Source organism: Cinclus cinclus, chromosome 18 (genome assembly GCF_963662255.1).
Source record: "Cinclus cinclus chromosome 18, bCinCin1.1, whole genome shotgun sequence".
Lineage (NCBI taxonomy): Eukaryota > Metazoa > Chordata > Aves > Passeriformes > Cinclidae > Cinclus > Cinclus cinclus.
The window spans coordinates 11208545-11227065 of NC_085063.1; the positions used below are offsets into that span (position 1 = coordinate 11208545).

Below are 18521 nucleotides of genomic sequence, written 5' to 3' on the forward strand. Positions count from 1 at the left end.
TAAAAGCACAGCTCTATTGTGAATACTTGAAGTATATTTTTAAAGGAAAATCTCAGAAATTTACTTTATGCTATTACTTCATTCTAGCCTATGACATTTTTAGCTTTGCACAAAGGATGCCTCTCTGCAGAACCCTGGCAGTTCAGCCGAGTTACACATTATAAAATCCCTCTATTTGTCACTGCCTTCAAGCCTCTTCAAAATGAATCCTGGTTAGGATATGTGAATGCAAAATGCTCTTGTTTCCTAGTGAAATGCTTTGAAACGCGCTGTAGGAGAAGCTTGATTTTGCCCTTCCACAGGCACAAAGAGGAGTTCTTGCCTTTAAATGTTCTCTCCTGAAAGAAGAATTCACACAAACCACATAGAGCTCAGGCTGCCAAAAAGGGAAATACAAACTCTTCTCCATCCCTTTCAACAAATCTCAGCATAGAACAGAATGAAATGAAGCATACATTCAGCAAAAATGGATTAAGGGAAAGATGAGGGAAAAATCCCTTTAAATACTAATATTCACTGAAATTAATCTCCAATCACATCATGACAGAGACAGGCCCTTGACAAAAAGAAAGTAGAAACTCACCTAAGTATATTCCATGATGGCAGCCCTGCATCTTTCTCCAACCAGTGTTACAGGAATCTATATGTACATACCTATAGAAACTTATTGCCAGAACCCCAGTGCAAGCTGTGTTTTGCTACAAAGGTACCATATGCTGTGCTCCATATCTGGGGATGGTAATCCTGGCATCTCCACATTTATTAAAAACTGGTTAAGCATCTTACAGGGCTGGAGTCTGGGCTTGTTTTTTTATTTCTAAGCACAACTGAGCAACAGAATTAAAACATCTCATTTGACGACGCAAGTTTAAATTCACGCACTGTGTGCATGAAAATATTAATTTTTTTAACTTTCAAATATTTGGGCATTGGGAAATTACACTGCAAAAAATGTACCTGGACTGACTTTTTCACTGGCACCATCATTAACTGTCCCCTTTCATGAGTCACACACAATGCCCTGAAATGCTGGCGACTTTCTGGACAGACATTTCTTATCTGATCAAGAGAACACTGTGACATTTCATATGGCAACACACTGATAAAAGCTCTCTGACACTTCATTATGTAAACAGGTATAGCTGCTAATTAATGAAGTACAGTGGAGAAAGAAACTGTTGGCAAGGATGGAAACTTGGCCCAAAATCTCCCCTGAATAATGCTCAATCAAGTGAACTAAGCCCCGTTAGCGCTCGCTGGCAGGTGCAGCTTTAGCACCTGCCGAAGAAAGTGGATTTTTTGGCAATATTCACATTTTTTCTCCTCCCGTTTCCCACTTGCTAAGAATTCTCTAGATGGTTTTGCTTTGCTGCCACGCAGCCGATACCATTCCGTACGTACAACAGCTCCCCACAGCAGGCATGGAAACAAGGAGCCGAGGGTCAAAACTGCTCCTCTCTGCAGACGACAAGTGGTGCCACCTTCTTGTCCCCTCCTGCCACCTTCTGTCCCCTCCTGCCAGGGGACAGGGCAGCGCTCAGAGCACAGCGGAGCCGCGAAGCCAACGCGCTGCTCAGACACGGCTGGGCTGCACTGGAGTCTTGGGGAAATTCAAGACTCTTTGAATTCTTGGAGAGTTTTTGCTGTTTCCATGCAGGAGGGAGCGGGATGAATTTAGGAGGCCGTACGGAAATCTTTGGATGGTGGTAGGGAATACATGTGTCTGAGCAGTGGCGAAGTGCTGGAAAGCAAAGTATGAAAATGAAAACCGTGCTGTTCCGAATAAGGAAAAATTACTGTCTGTTAATCATACTCCAGGCTGCCTGGCTTTTATGGGATGCTGTTCCCATTTAGTTTAGCAGTACTGTTTTACACATGATGAGGATTTCAGAAGTGCAATTAAAGCTTTATCGTCAACATAAAACCCAGAACAGTTTGCCCAGTACTAGACTTAAAAACCACTAAGTACTGTATTCTAACCAAGAGGAAAGTGGTTATATTTTCACTACACATAGCCTAGAGAGCAGGGGTTGAATGAATAAGAGAATTACAAACCAATATTCCAGAAGCACCACTGAACTGTATTCTAAATAAAAGCTATTTAGAAAGTGGGATTTTTTTTTTACCTGCATAAAATTAATGAAGAACAAAACCTACATGAATATTAGAATCTTAATTTTGCCAAAATACAGTCACATTTTGAAAACGAGGGCCTTCACTGATTATGAGAATTACAATACTACTGATAACATTATGGAATGTGCACACTTAAGTTTCAGTTTGGCTGGGTGTTATCTTTAAAACTAGATTTTGCAGAAATATCTATCAGCTCAAGTTACCACCAGTAACATCTTAACAACTCCAGAGCAAATGCAAAAAACTTAAGGTGGAGGGATTACTTGGGGGATTTGGGAGAGTCTGCTCAGTTCTCAAATATACCCTGGATTTCCTTTCTGACTTTTGCAGAGTCATTTAGGCTCCCCTGGCATCAGCAGCAGTTGTGCCTGCAATTCAGTTGTAAACCGAAGCCTGGGAGCACATACTACTGAATATCTGAGGAGAAAATCCAGGTAGCTAAAACTGTATATTCAGCCACAATTCCATTTGTAAGTGACAACTGGAGCCAGAGGAAGAGAGGCTGGACCTTAACCTTGTTGAGTAATTTATTGCTTAATTTCTATCAGTTTCTTGTTTTAGATTTTACCAGGTGTCAGGAATAATTGTTTTTGTGTACTTGTGGTAAGAAGACACTATGCACCTTTTGTTACTGGAGTGCAGTCAACAGCAGCTTGGATTTATACAACATGTTCACGTATCTAACTAAAGCAGATAACTCAGCAGGACAGCAAGCCAACCTATCCATTACAAAATAAATAAATCAGTTCTAAGTTCAGACTTCAAAAGTGCAATGGTGGATGTTCCATGAAAATCTCTGTAGGCTGAGGTTTCCACAGAGCAGGAGCTGAGCAACTCCATGGCTGCATCCTTGGGCAACACATCGTGGTCCTTGCCCAGCACAGATTAATGAACAGCAGGAATGGAAATGCTAATAATTAAGAAAAGGTTAAAATGTTCACACTGTGTGAGAATGATGCATAAAAGGATAGAACTGCTAAAAATCACCGCAGCGATGAAGGATTTTTTTTTTCCCCCAGAACCTAAATTCCAACTGGGAATATATTAAAAGCAAGAAGACAGAAATTCTCAGGGTAAAAAAAAAAAAAATGCAAAACAGCTAGTGAAAACCAGTCAGCTCTGTGGAATGTAGGTATTATCCACACTACAAACTAAAGCTCCATTCTGAACCAAAAGCCATTTGAAAAACAAATTTAGGGAAACATCCAGACAAGACAAATCCCAAAGTTACTATAAAAATCAGACATTTTTCAATATGAACAGTTTGTGTTCAAAGCAGCATTTGTCCCTTAAAACTCTACTAATGTAGCTGTAATTCAGAGTAAGAAACTGAGCCAAATTTTCCAGGCAGGTGTTCAGTCCCACTAGTTATTCCAGTGAATCCTCAGGCAGAGCCTGTGCCACCCTCTGCCTCCCAGACATTCCTCCCATGAGATCTAGAGTGCTGGACCAGTCCCATCCTCTCTGGGCACACCAGATGTCTGATTTATACACATCATTAGTTCAAATCTATCACATATATAAAAATATACATATATATTGGTAGGGGTTGGATTTGTTTTATCTTTAGAATTCAGTACATACTCTACACCAGTGGAGACCACTTCCACCTCCCATCTCCACATTACCTCATCCTCAAAAATTTGTCAGTCACATCCTGCTATCCATGAACTGCTTTTAGCAACAAAATTTCAGGAAGCAAATTCCTATAATTAGTGGGAAAGCAACACAGGAAGCAACAAGGAAGAGTGATGGCCCTTCTTCAGACAGGGACATTGAGATTTTATCATTATCTTTTGCTGACCATTGCTTTCATATACTTGTCTGAGATTACAAGTTTAGCCTAAAATTTTATTTTTACACACAATTTCTATTTGCATAACAAATATCATTTGCACACCACTAGCCCCGAACATAGAAAACAGCACATAAAGATTTTTCCTTAAAGATAATAGAAGCATTGTACCAGAGAAAACCTAAAAGGAGAGCAGAGCCTGTAGAACATGGGTTATTCCCACCTGTCCAAGAGATCCAAGAGATAAGCAACTGGTTTTCTAATCACCACAGATTCATTTTGCACTTGCTTGCTGCAATTATGCTATTGAAACCTGCAGGTCTGGGTTGTTTTTTTTCTTTTTCCCTTTCTCTAAACAGAATTCATTTTTAATGACTATTGCAGAAGGCCAATATGATATAAAAACCCCAAACATTTCACTACTCATGCACTCTTATTCATAATATCACATCAAATTGCTGAAGTAGTACCATATGGTGCTTGAGCACCAAGCCAGAACAAGTTGTTCAGCTTGTCATAATCTCAAAAGCTGCATAAAACTTAAATAATTTCTCTATGAAGTGGAAGATCTTTGGGTTTAATATAACTCATCAGAAATGTATTCTTAATTTTCCTCCTATTATTTCCCAAGTTTTCTCTGATTCACATTCCATTTTCCAATGTAAGCTATCAGTATAAGTGGCTACAACTATGGGGCTGAAAGGCTTTAAAAGCATCCTGTCCATCCTTTCTTCTTGATCATTCAACACTGAATGGATAAATAGCTTTCTCAATCAGACAGACATATAAATAAAAAAAAAACTCAATCACAAAAACTGAATGGAAAAGATTAATGAAATTTCCCCATTTTGATTCAGCCCTTAAAGCAACACCCACGGTTGTGACATGTCCACACTTCCATCCACACTGTCCTGTAGGAAAACACAGCAGCCTTTCAATAAAACTGAGTGCTGACATTTAACTGGTACATAAATCCATGGAGAGACAACAGTGGGAATGCTCCAGGTTTCATCACAGATTGCTCTGTATCTACATTCTGAATTTCTGGAGACACCACAACTCTAGGTGTTTGTGGCTTTTTTTTTTTTTTTTAATTTCCAACTGAGAAGAAAGGTTTGGAGCTGATGATATGAGAACCAGAGACAGCCAAGACTTCAGCCAACCTCAAGAGATTTTAGGGATTGTGACTGACTCCTGATCCTGAATGGCTGAGCAGCAGTGCAGGGACCACCTGAGACAGAAAATGCATGGAAAGATCTTCCTGGGAACACACTACAGCAAAAACAAAAATGTGAAAGCAAGAGCAGAAAAGGAACAGGAGACAAGGGGCTGCAAATGTGAAGACACAAAGAAGGGAGGTATATGGGCTGCAGCATTGCTCTAGAGAGGAGGGCATTATGGAACTCCTCCAATGGAAGACTTATTTTAGCAGCTGCTTAATCAATTGAAGAATAAAAAGGAGAGCAGCAAATCAAGCAGAATTTCCTAACCCTTCGTAGCATATATGTTCAAACTTCGTTCCCATATGGGATTAGGATAGGCAGGAACTGCAGGCTGGCACACAGGCAGTACAGAATCAGCTATTACACAGCCTTTTGCTTAAAAATAAGAGAGAATGGGGACATGTCTTCTGGAGATACGGATTTGGAGTTTCCAGAAAAACATTTCTGTAATGGTTACATACGTGATTGCTCTTTTCTTCCTTAGCTATATGGAGGAAATAAGTGGCTTGTCACCAGCCCAAAGGGAAAAGCACTTGGCTGCATGGAGGAAGACAGGATGTGTTGCATCTGTGGCTTCACAGAAGGAAGGGTACAGCTCTTCAGAAAAGGCAAGAAGCACAGAGAGTATCTAAGATAAATGAAAGGAATCAGTCCCACTTGTCTGGTGAAGAGATGATGTCATAGTTCCCAGCCCCTCCAGAGTGAACAGGCAGTATCAGCTCAGAAGGGGCAGCAGCAGCCTCGTGTCCCCACCACGGTGGCCCTGGGCACGTGGCAGGACCTGCTAAGAGACCCAGGAATCCTTCACACCTTGAGGGAATCTGTCTCATTCTTTGCTGTTCCTGATCATCCTCTGCATACTGAGGAAGAAATGGAGCTACTCCAAGAATTAAGAGTATTTTGGGTACGAAAAGGGTAAACCCAAGGGAACAGATGAAGATATTGAATATACTGAATATATGCTGCTTTGACGTAACTTGGTGGAGGTCTTTGGTTAGAAGAGCCCCCAGTGAATATTCCAAGCAGTCCACAGAAATGGAGAGACAGCCTTGCTGTGGGCCTGACTGGCACCAAGAGCTCAGGCAAGACAAACATTTTGGGTTACTTTAAATGTTGTGTTGAAAGCACCTTACCCCGAGGGAAAAAAAAAGAGGAAATGCAATGCACCACCTTCGTGCTAACATTTTCTGGAAGAATGATTTCGATGGAGCCAAGTCAGGACTTCAGAGCAGGAGGATGAGAGAGAAGATGACCTGTGAGTGACAGCACCCATCCACCTGGGCCTGAAAGCTGTTCCCTATCACCGTTAACTCCCCAAATGCTGAAGCAGAGTTACAGCACAGATGCAAAGGGAACCTCAAGTTCTCCTTAGTTTAGGATCACACCATTCAGCATTTGCTCCCTTCTTTCAACAGCATCCACACTCAGTGCTCAGTACTTATGAATACCCTCTATCCAATTAATACCCCATTAAGCTGCCCGCCCGCAGTGACTTTATCCTCAGACCACTCTATGGCAGCTTTTAACTCCATAATACCCCGGCATTATTTCCATATTAGACTACAAGGGTTTGATCCAAAGCTCATGGAGGTTAATGAGGGCTCATTAAACTTTGAATTAAGCCCTAACTGCTCAGCAAACACGGACTGAAGTGAAACAGTACGTGTCAGATGAGATGACAGAGGGTGTAGTAAACTTTAAGGCGAAATATTGAATGCTGATGGTGACAAAGGCAGGGAATGTGTGAGGAAGCAGCTGTGGGAGAGAATTATGATTGTGTTACACTCCATATCAAGCAGGACAGATTTGTGCCTATATAAATAGATATGCCTGGTCTGACTCTGATGTGATTTTTGTCATCATATGGTTAGACAGAGCATAATATTGACACTATGGCTTTCTTTCAGATTTTAGTTTTGAATTTCAGCTGGAGAGTATGATATTAAAGACTTGAAATCAGTATGACTCCTTCCCTAATTACTGATTAATCAAGAGCTAAGGTTGCCTACATAAAGATTCATGGGGAGAAGGAGGAAGTCTCATTAAGAACAAGAGGTTAAAAAAAAAGGAAGGGAGGGGGACATTTAACAACTGAATGGATACAGAAGGAGAAAAAGAGCTAATCTCCTAATAGCAAGTTACACTCAAATGTTAAATTTCATATTCAAGCCTAATTAAAAAATTAAAAGAAAATGTTTTCATGCTTTCAGATACCATGGGTTATGATTCAAAAAAAGTACAGAAAGTTGTTGGGTTGTTTCTTTCCAATGACTTCAGAAACACATATATGTTGTGTCATTCTGTCCCTTAGGTGCTCAAAAGACACAGCAGCTGTTTCATAAATTCTGAATTGCCTTTTCCTCTAGCATACAAAAACCTGTGCCATAAACATAACACTGTCTGAAAAATACTCAGTAAACCCAGACAGTTGTTGGAAATGCTTCCTCCGATATTTAAATTCCTCTCTTAACAGGAGTTTCCCTGCAAAAACAGATGCTAACGAACAGTGTTTTTGCCATTGAGCTGAATGGGAACACTTTGGTGTAGCATTTTCCTTTTTTCCATGGAGACATTACAGGGTGCATTTCCCATGACTGAAAGAAAACTGCCACCTTGCTTCTCAATTCTTTGCTTTCAAATAATAAATAACTGCTATAATCTTCCATAAAAGATTTATGCTCTGATGATGTCTGATTCTTCTACTGTAATTTCTTTTTGTTAGAGGCAGTTGAATGCCACTTACTGGTAAGTAAATTGTGTCATCACTTCACTGCAAATCACACCACTGAAAATGTAAGCTGGTCAAACATTTATTTTTGTTTTCCAACTCACACAAATCCCTTCTGAGGGCTTGGATTAACTAGCAACACTTTTTAGTGCAGATCCTTAATCTTAGTTTCCTTTCCTCTCTCTACTAATATGCTCCCTTTCAGTGATGTTACTTCAGAAATAATTCCAAATAGCTCACAGTGTGGACAGAAACCCTGCCTTTTAGCTTCTATACCTTTTTACAGTGACTTGAAAATATGGAAAATTGGCCATTCCCACTGAATTTTTCATAGTCCTGCACTAATGGGGGCACTGCAGCTCTGCCTTTTTCACAGAGGAGTTTAACTAGCAGAGGGGCACATGCATGGCAAGTTCCCCTAAAGGTTCAAACCACGGGCTCCATGTCCCATCTTTGCCCAACACAATGAATGCCTTTCATTTCTTAGACAGAAACAACAAGCCCACATGGCTTTTCTTCTTCCTTAAACAGCCCCTCTTTGAACAAGAAAATTAGGTTCTTTGCCTAAATAAATGTTACAGCTTACAAAGCCTCAAAGCACAAATCAAACAAATAAGTCAACTGCAAAAAATGCCTAAGCACAGATGCAAAACCCTCCTCGGGTCATGTTATTTTGATTAAAATGAGCAGACATCACAAGTGGAAGGAGGAGTCAGGAAGGCAAATGCCCTGGCAATGCCACCAGCACTACAGCATTTAGGGATCTAAAAAATTTTAGGTTTAGGAGTTTACAACTTGAGTAATACAGGATTAGTCCTGGTTTCCAAAACCCGATTCCTAAAGGAGAATTCCTCAGGTAAAACTTTGCCTGGGGACAGCAGGGCCAGTTGGTTTTTTATGACAAGGAGAGGAGAGTACGTGGCAGGTTCAGCAGATGTGGGGGTTCTTAGGGGATGCATGAGTTCGTTCTTGGAGGGGAAAGAATTCAGCTCTCTTTACCCCGAGCCCAAAAAATGCAACCAAGGTCTACTGGGTGACTTTTCAAGACAGGTTCTGGTGTCTGTTAGTAAAAAAAAGGACATATGCAAAGGCTGATGTGTGTGCACATCTGAAAGTGCTCTCTGTACACTACCAGTGAACTCAGAGAAGTGTAATTAAAATTGGGAATCTAATAAAAAACTATAATCATGGCTAAAGAGGTTAGCACTGCACAATGCTGGATACATTAACCTATGAGGCATTATTCATGTCCTTAGTTTCCAGTCAACAACTAAGTTCTGAACAGCCACTGGAGTTACTTAAAGGCTCAAATTTAGGCATATTCTTAAAAATCTCTGCTGAACAAGGGCCAGAATGTTCAGTACCACCATCTGCAGATATCCAAATTGCCTTGGGCAAAATGTTTCCCTTAATATAATCCAAGGTTTTGTTTGTTTGCTTTTTAAGTTGTCTAACTGTTCGGATAGGAGGAAAATGTCCTTTAAATTAAGGAAATTAGCAACAAATATGAATGTTATTATAAATATGGTAATTATTAAAAATATGGTAAGAATTATGGGAAAGGACAAACTGCAAAGAAATGGGGCCTTTAATGAAACTGGTAAACTACTTCATATCCACCCTTTGCTACTCCATCATGTAGCCATGGCTTAGATCTTTCATCAGCCTGCATTAGAGACAGCTAAGAAAGGATTTGGATGGTGACACCTTTATCACTGAAAATCTCAGCTGTTATAAAAAAAAACAATTAAGCACAGCAGCTAGACCTTAAAATTAGCCCAAGAGTAAATTCTCTAAAATCTTAAAAGCTGACATCTGAAATTCCAGGGTGCTGTATTTAATTATTCACTGGTACAGACTATCAAGAACATATGCAATAGTAAGGAAATAAAAACTGTAGATTTTTTTTTTCTCTATCTCATCCCAGCCTGCTACAGTGAATTTCAGCAACAGCCTAGCTGTCAAGGTTATATCTGCACCATCATTCTGCAAATCCAAACTCACACCCACACAGCACCACTCTGTCTTCGGGACTCCATTTCAGCTCATCAAGGAAGCCAAGTCCCACAGTCACCTAATGTGGGTGATGAGTGCTAAAGAATGAACTCCTGCAGCAAAGAGACAGATTGTGAGCTCTTTGTTCTGTCTCAGCTTTTTCATTATTACTGTTTTACTTTGGAAAAGGCAGGAGCAAAACCAAAGCTCTTTTCTAAGCAAATTAACCCACTGTTTTTGTGTACACTGTCTTTAGAGATTTTCAACAGCTTTCATGAGCTGTGTGCATTAGGTCTGACTATGCCTTCCTGCCTTTGCCTGTACACGTAATGACAGCCAGCCCGAGTGGCTATTACAGTTATCTCACTTTCTGGAGAGGATGGGAGGTAATGATATGTTGCAATATGTGCAATGGGGTATTATAGCTAAATACTCTTTGGAGTGACTGATGAACTCTTCTGCAGTATGCCTGTGATGACAATTTGAGGGGTAGTTATCCTTCTGTGCTTCCTGAATCTCTTGCTCCCGATGTGAAGCTGGAGCTGGAAGGTGTGGGCTGGATGGGGGTGGTGGAGGAATTGGTGGAGAGCCAGCAGAGAGCAGAGAAGCACCTATGCACAGCTATGAAAACAGAGCTGTGTGTAACAGCAACTATGTACAGGTGTAGCAGTGGACTCAGGCAAGGAATGATGTGACTGAATATAGCCATCGGAAGAAGATTTCTGACCAGTCCATTAAAATCCAAGTCCATTATGAGATTCTTCAAATAACCCAAGGATAGACCCTGATGCTGATAACTGGAGAGTGCTGCCCATGGCCATGACAACAGCTCTGTGGTCTCAAACAAAGGCACTCAGCTTCCCTGCCTCAGCTTCTTATCTGTGAAAGACCATCCTCAGTGATGCAAGCAGGCTGAAAAAGCCAAATCCTGCATGGAAAAATACCTAAGCAAAGGCCGTATAGGTCACAGCTGGACTTGAGGATCTTAAAGGTCCTTCCCAACCTGAACAATTCTATCGTTCTGTGTGTCTCACTTACAATTTGTATTTAAGTAGTCACTGGTAGTAAGGTCACAAATCCCTGCTAGGATATCCCACCCCACTACCTCAGGGGATGCTGAGTGACTGCAGAACATTTTGAAACATCAGCCACAGGTCAGACCACAGGTCTGTTATCCCAGTCTCCTCCCAGTCAAACTTGCTGTACCCCAAATCAATGCCCTGAAGTTAATGATAGATATTATCAATGATTTTTGAGACTTCTGAAATGTCATGCTGATACTTCCCAATCAGTGGGAGCAATCTCACTGCTCTCAGTGGCTTCTGAGAATCTCAGTTTTTATGTTGTGAGAAATTAAAAATGGTTCCATTTCCTTCAAGCCACTGAGATGCTACATTCAGAGGAGATTTATCACTTCCCAATCAAATGGCAGTTTATGATTTAGTGGGTCTTTAATGATTTAGTGGGGCATTTTTTCACTCATGTTACTATTCCCAAAGCATCCTGGAAAATGGCAAAAACTCAAGGGCAGCTTTTTTAGCTGAACTGGGCAATAGGAGTCCTTGATATCTGTCTGCAAAGTGTCAATCACCTTTAAATCCCAACCTCACTTATGACGGTTCTCCTTGAGTAAGTGACAAGGCCAGTCTGGCAAAATGAAATTCTTCAGTAATACACTGACTGACTGAGAACCACAGAGCACCAAATTCCCCCTCAGTCTGGATTTGAATGCATAAATAAATAAGGCTCTTGCATTTATTTCTGCTGGAAGATTGTATTATTCCTTTCTGCAATTATGGAAAAATGCAGAGCACAGGCAAGATTTAGTGTCTGAGTTTTTGCTGCAAGACTTATGTCAGTAGAAAGGCGTTTGTGCTCTTGGGAATCAAAGTGAGATTCACCCATTTGTGGCAGGTGTTTTAAGCACTCAGCCTAACAATCTACCCACGCATGGCACTACAGCAATTCAACGACTAAATTAAATCTCTGAATATTAAATTAATGATGGAAATCTAAAATATTAATATATTCTAATTGAATATTCTCCGATAAATTATCTAGGCATTCTCAGCAATTTGATTTTACTTTCATTTCTTAAGGAACTTTCAGCTGCATAAATACAGCTATTAAAGCAATTCAAAAAGGGAACATTTTCTGCTCAGACAAGAGAACTCTAAACACAAAGAATCTAAAAATTTCTTTCATATGATTGATTAAATCATAGAGCCCAAGACAGCTGAATCATTAAATGACTGCTTTCCTTCAGTCCCTCTGGCTTTAGCAAGGACAATATAAATTCCCTATGGGTCTGAATACAAGGAAATACAATATGTATAATTACAGTATAGGCCTGAATGCTGTTGTAAGAGAATTTTAAATGGAGCATTTATGCTGTAGCTGCACTTTTCAATCCATAACGCTGGATGTGCACATGCATGGAAAGCCCATAAAGCACTGGGCATCTGCTTCCTTTGACCCAGATTCCCAAATGGCACACACTGGGGCAACCCCACCAGCTCTGGCACAGATGTGTGATTTACAGCAGGACCTGCCCTTCTCTTTTGGTGAATGCTGGAAACTGAGAATGGCATCAGCAGAGAGAATGCAAACAAAGGGATGTCCTTTGAGCAGTACATACAGCATGGAATATGTTTAGGAACATGCTTCAGACTGGAGGTTTTAGAGGAATTTCAAATGGACACATCAAGAAAGTAGCACTGTGTCATTTTTCACTTTCTACATTCATTCTGTGAGTCATATAGGAGTCCTGGTTTGGTAACACACACACACAGAGGAGAGATCAATACCAGAGCCAAGACCATGGCAAGATGAACATCTAATGAACCATTTTCCTGCTCATCTTTCCCTCTATATGTCAGGTTGGTTTGTGAGGTGAAATTGCAGCTGAGCCAAGAGCTGTCTCAAGCTACATCTTTGAATCAGCTTTCAAAGAAAGGCTGTGACTCTCCAGAGCACCACAAGCAGCACAACATCCCATTTCCACTCCACCCTCTGGGCTGGCTCCTTATCTTGGTCTGAGTATTACAATTAAGACCAAATCCCCTCATTTCTGAATTTCAGCTGATGATGCTCACAGGGCATTACAAAGGTGAGGTGCACTGAGAGCCAGAACTAGTCATTTTTTTCCTTTGAGAGTGTGTGTGGCTGGTAAGGCAAAAGAAACACCTGTTCCTGTGGAGAACAAGGAAGATCTAGGTCTATTAGTAATCAAGGCTGTCTGCATCTCTCTCAGGAAAAGTAAGGTCTGATGTCCTTTGGGAAGCATTTGCAAGGCCTTTTCTCAACAAACCTTCTCTCACCACAGACAGATGCCATCTGTCTTGCAGCTGGGAGCTAATGGATTCTGCACTGCCAATTTCACAGCAGTGAGCAACGCTGTGATAGAGGAGGCAAGAGGGATTTCCCACAATAAAACTATTTAAAACAGTGCAAAGGCACACGCTGAAACAGCCATGAGGAGCAAAGGAGATGGGCTGATGGTCCAAGCTGGCAGGGATTTCACAGCTCAGTGTGCCTTGCAGGATTTCAGACTTTGGGAGAGCTGGGGATATTTCCTGTGCCAGTGTGGGCTGTGGCTCACAAACAGGCTGTTGAGCTGGAGAGTGTGCCATCAACTTTTTTCATATTCAATATTCAATGTCACAGGATAGCTTAAGATGTGCTAAACCCACCCCCGAGTCCACCACAGGGCTCTGCAGTGTGTCAAGAGGAGCTCTCTGCTCCCTGAACGTGCCCTGAGCTGCCGGAAACCTGAACCGACAATGACACCTCTGCTAAGCAACAACACAAGACTCTTCAGGTATATTATATTCTGCCAACTTTCCAAGCCACTTCAGGACTTTCTGATTAAATTTACATAAAATGCATCCTTCCCTCTTATTCCCTGCTACACACATCAGGTTATTTCTAGTATTCTTGTGGCTGAGATCACCAGCGCCCGGATACGGGAGCCCATGCTGTGCCTGTAGCATGCAATCAAGGCAGTTTGTGAGAGCACCAAGATCCTGTCTTGGTCATCCTCAGGGGATTTTCATGCTGGTGCAATGAGAATGAACAAGTTGTTTATCATAAGAGATCTAACAGGAAATTAATACATTTTTCAGTTCCATGTTAAATAAAGGTAAGCTGGAAGAATTAGGGTCTATGAAGTGCAAGATGGGAGGATCTGAGAGCTCTGCAGAGGTCCTGGAGATGAACTGAAAGTCTGGAGCCCTCACAAAGGAGAACACAGTTGCAGTGGTTGACAGAGGAGTCAATTATCTAAGCATGTCAAAGATGACCAAAGGCCAATTCTGCACAATACTTGTTTTTTCAAATGAATTATTTTCAGGTAGCCCGTTGAGATGGACCAAGATGTGCCTTGAAAACTGAGTCAAGATTCCCATTAGAAGCAGCTGGAGACTGGCTTGTGGATCCAAAACTGAGATTCTTTTTGAAGTTTGAAAGAGGATGAAATACAAGATAAGCTAATAGATAATTAGATAATAGATAATTAAGAATTAGCTACGCGTGTAGCTAAAAAGGATGAGTCAGTGAGAAAACAGACAGAGCTCAGCAAGGGTGCAACTATTTAATATATTATCTTAGCTGATCAGTGTGCCTGCATGAGTCATTTGCTTGGAGAAGGAGGGGGATTTCATATTGTTTTTGTATTTCTAACAGGCATTTTTATGGACTTCAGTTATAATAATGAGAGTACCTGACAATTAGTAATGAAATTAGCCTCACTACAGTGAAATATTTCACAGCATGTGCAATATTATTCCTAGTACAAAGGTGGAAGTGGAGCAGAAGGAAATTAAAACCAAGATTTTCATAAATGTTTCCAAAATAAATAAGCATATATCAATAAATTTTGATAACTGTTTTCTCAGCTTAAAGACAAAAGCAGAATTTACAAAACATTTTTTTATACTAATAAATTATTTTTAGCTTATAAATGTCAGATGTTCATTTAAACTCTTCGGAGAGTAAGTAAATCTTTTCAGCAGACATAATTGATTAGAAATTCCTATTATTATTTTTTCAACTATTATTTTCTGAAACACATTTCCTAGTTAGTGTGGTTGATGTATATGAACAGACACGGATGTTCCTCTGAAAGAAAAAACCCTGTAATTAACAGAAGGTTTTTTTGGCAGGGATAATGTTCCTTTTTTCTTTTTTTTTTTCCTCTAAAAACTTTTTCATTTAACGTATTTTATCAGAATGAAATGGTTTAATGAGCAGAGAATTATAGTTGATCCCAGCTGAACCAGATAGGGCTGCCTTTCGAGGTATGTAGCTCCCATCAAGCTGCATTCACCTCTGCTATGATTTAAACTTCATTCAGGCACAGCCTTGCTAAAAATACTGACAAGTAACTAATCAACTTCCATAAAATGGAATTTTTACCTTCACAATGGGAAGCAGGAGTAGGAGGGAACCTGGAAGATTTGCCTATGCATTTCAAATTAGTCTGACCTATAAAAACGCAAACAGCAAGTGGTGCTATGAAAATGTACTTCTGCTAGGGCTTGTTGGTTTTTTAGTGATGAGATTTTTCATGCCTTCCCCTCCCCTCCTTGGAGGAAGCCAGAACCAAAGCTAGCACGATGGAGGGACTGGTTTCTATTAGTTATACCTACAAAATGCAAGCTCAGCCAGGTCTTTCTGGACCAAAAAAAAGTTCAGTGTCCAAGAACCAGCAGCAGGTTTGAATGGTTTTTATAAAATAGCAGAGAAAACTGTGACAGATCTGCTTCTGTACAAATGAAATCTGAGCTGCAACTTCACATGTGTACTTCAGGTTCCAGTTTGTGAGCAGATGGACACAAAAATATTCAGTGCCCAGCAAGCAAAAGCATGGGAAATCAGATCAAAACTCTTACCTAGATCTAGGAGACAGCAAAATGCTCCGGGACAATCTGAAGATTATGTGGATGGAAATAATCAGATAGTGCTGGTCTTTGAAGATGTTGATTTGTCCTGTTCTGGATAATTAAAGAGCAAAGTCTAACAGAGGGAGCTGTAACTCCTGATAGGAATCACCCAAGCTTCACATTCAGGCATTGGCAAAAGGGCCAGATGCTGCAGAGGAGCAGAAACTCAACCCAAGCCTGAAACATCAGGGGTCTCACGCTTAACCAAGTTGCACTCCATGATCTTCCCTGTCATTATGATGCTTTCTGTGTATCAGGTGAAGAGGAAAACAGCCCTCTGCAAGCCAGTTTGATTTTTTTTTATTTCCCACCTCATTTTTAGTTAATTTGCAGTGTTTCCTCTAGCATCTCTATTCAAAAACTGCAATGGAATATATTGCTGAAAATCTGGGAGTTGTGTATTTCCATAAGCCAGGTTATCTTTCCAAGGTTACCAGCAGTCTAAGTGACGAATATAAATTCTTCTGTATCTGTATAAAATTTATTATTTGTCATTTCCATTAATATTAGAATTTTGCATAGTCGAATCTTTCTGTTTCATCTCCAGACTGTAGGGTAAAAAGTGCCACAGAGATTTCAGTCCTTATAAATCAACAAATTTGCCATGGTAAGCTGGTGCCAAGTTGTCCTCTTGCTGTCTAGTCAAAACTCAGAAGAAATCAGTAGGGAATGGAAGAGAGCACAAGTTCATTTTGCAAGTACTACTCTTTATTTTTCACAGGAATTCAATATTTAATATAAATTATTAATTTAGAAAGACATTTTTGACACATCAGGTTGTTCTCCTCTTCAGACATTTCTTCAGCTTAGTAGGACAACACATTAATGGGGCACTCCATACCCTGCACTGCTGACCACACAAAGACTCCCTGGCTTCCCTCCATGGTTTTCCAGGACAGATGAAAGAATATTTGCCATCTGGTACTTTTTAGTCCTTACTCTACTCCATAACTGCACAGAGAAATGACACCAACAATCCAAGCTTATCCAATCCCTGTCTGAATTGGGAACATGCCCCTTCCTCCCAGACACAAAACCAGGTAATAATGCAACCCATGTGAATCCAGGCACTGCTTCAAAAGGCCTAAATGAACTTCCTGAGAAGGGATGCCAATGACACACCACTGCTACTCAAAATAACTTCTGAAATTTTATAGTTGTTGCCATTTTCTTCCAAGGAAAGAGCTGCAAATGTCTGCCAAGGAGTTCTACTTCTTTTTATTTATTTATTTTTTTTTTTTTACAGCTAATCATCTGTCTGCTCCAAAAAACAGAAACCAGCACCCACAAGAGGAATAGCAACACATATTTGTATTTCGCTAACACTTATCAGCAATAAATCAACCAAATGTCTCTGAAAAACACTCGTTCCCTGTCCTCTTCTTTTCCTGTCATCCCATAATCATCACAGGAAACCACATGGGTAAACTTGATCTCAGAGATTATCCTTGTGAAGAAAGAAAGAGGCAACACAGGGGAGGCTGCGGGATCCATCTGCAGTGGCAGCAAGCAGGCAACCTACCCCAGGCACTGCACATCTGGGATGGGATGGGATGGGATGGGATGGGATGGGATGGGATGGGATGGGATGGGATGGGATGGGAAGGGAAGGGAAGGGAAGGGAAGGGAAGGGAAGGGAAGGGAAGGGAAGGGAAGGGAAGGGAAGGGAAGGGAAGGGAAGGGAAGGGAAGGGAAGGGAAGGGAAGGGAAGGGAAGGGAAGGGAAGGGAAGGGAAGGGAAGGGAAGGGAAGGGAAGGGAAGGGAAGGGAAGGGAAGGGAAGGGAAGGGAAGGGAAGGGAAGGGAAGGGAAGGGAAGGGAAGGGAAGGGAAGGGAAGGGAAGGGAAGGGAAGGGAAGGGAAGGGAAGGGAAGGGAAGGGAAGGGAAGGGAAGGGAAGGGAAGGGAAGGGAAGGGAAGGGAAGGGAAGGGAAGGGAAGGGAAGGGAAGGGAAGGGAAGGGAAGGGATGCAGCACCCTCGTTGCTGGGTGCCAGCCCAGCTTTTACACCTGCAGCAGCTTTTTGGATAAGAGCGTGGGCAAAGCGCCATCCTGGCAGCAGTACCAGTGTCTGGGAGGGACTGGCTGGAAGGAGGAGATTAGGCTGCTGTCAAATGGGGAGGGAAATGGGTGAGGAGCTCTGGAACAGCATGGAAAAGGCATCTTTCCCTGGAAGGGAGGGCAGAGAGCCCATACTTTGAGCCAGGCCCCCCATATCTGCTTCACCAGAGACATTACCAGATCACCATTATTATTTAGCACTATTCTGTACTTCAGCTCACCCGGACCAGCTGCTGTGGGAAGGGCCCTCTGGAGTTTTCTGGCACGTTGATGGGTGGGATGACCCAGTCCCGTTTCTGCCGCCGCAGCCCGTTGTTGCTCTGGTGCTGCCGCCATGGCAGCAGGGTGTCACTCTGCTGCTGCACCAGCTCTCCAGGCACTGCCTTCCTTCCTTTGGGCTGTTTTGGAAACAAGAAACCATAGCCAGTTAGTTTCTTCCTCACTTCTCAGGAGCTGTCCCAACAGTGGTGTCAGTGGAACAAAGACACAACGTGTTTACTGGCAGCTCTGCTGCTGCTTTGTTTTCACAGAAACACAATCAGAGAATCAGACAGGTTGGAAAAGACCTTGGAGATCATCAAGTCCAACCTATGACTAACACCACCTAATCAACTAAACCATTCACAAATACATGGAGCTGTACTTG

At 41.4% G+C, this 18521-nt stretch overlaps 1 protein-coding gene across 1 annotated transcript in view; it reads right to left on the bottom strand.

Moving 5' to 3' along the window:
• CDH4 (cadherin 4) overlaps nt 1–18521 on the bottom strand; it is a 414578-nt gene that overhangs the window by 133489 nt on the left and 262568 nt on the right. Inside the window, exon 4 of the mRNA XM_062505318.1 lies at nt 18097–18273. Within this exon, the coding sequence (XP_062361302.1) occupies nt 18097–18273 (177 nt within the window). The remainder of the gene's footprint in view (nt 1–18096; nt 18274–18521) is intronic.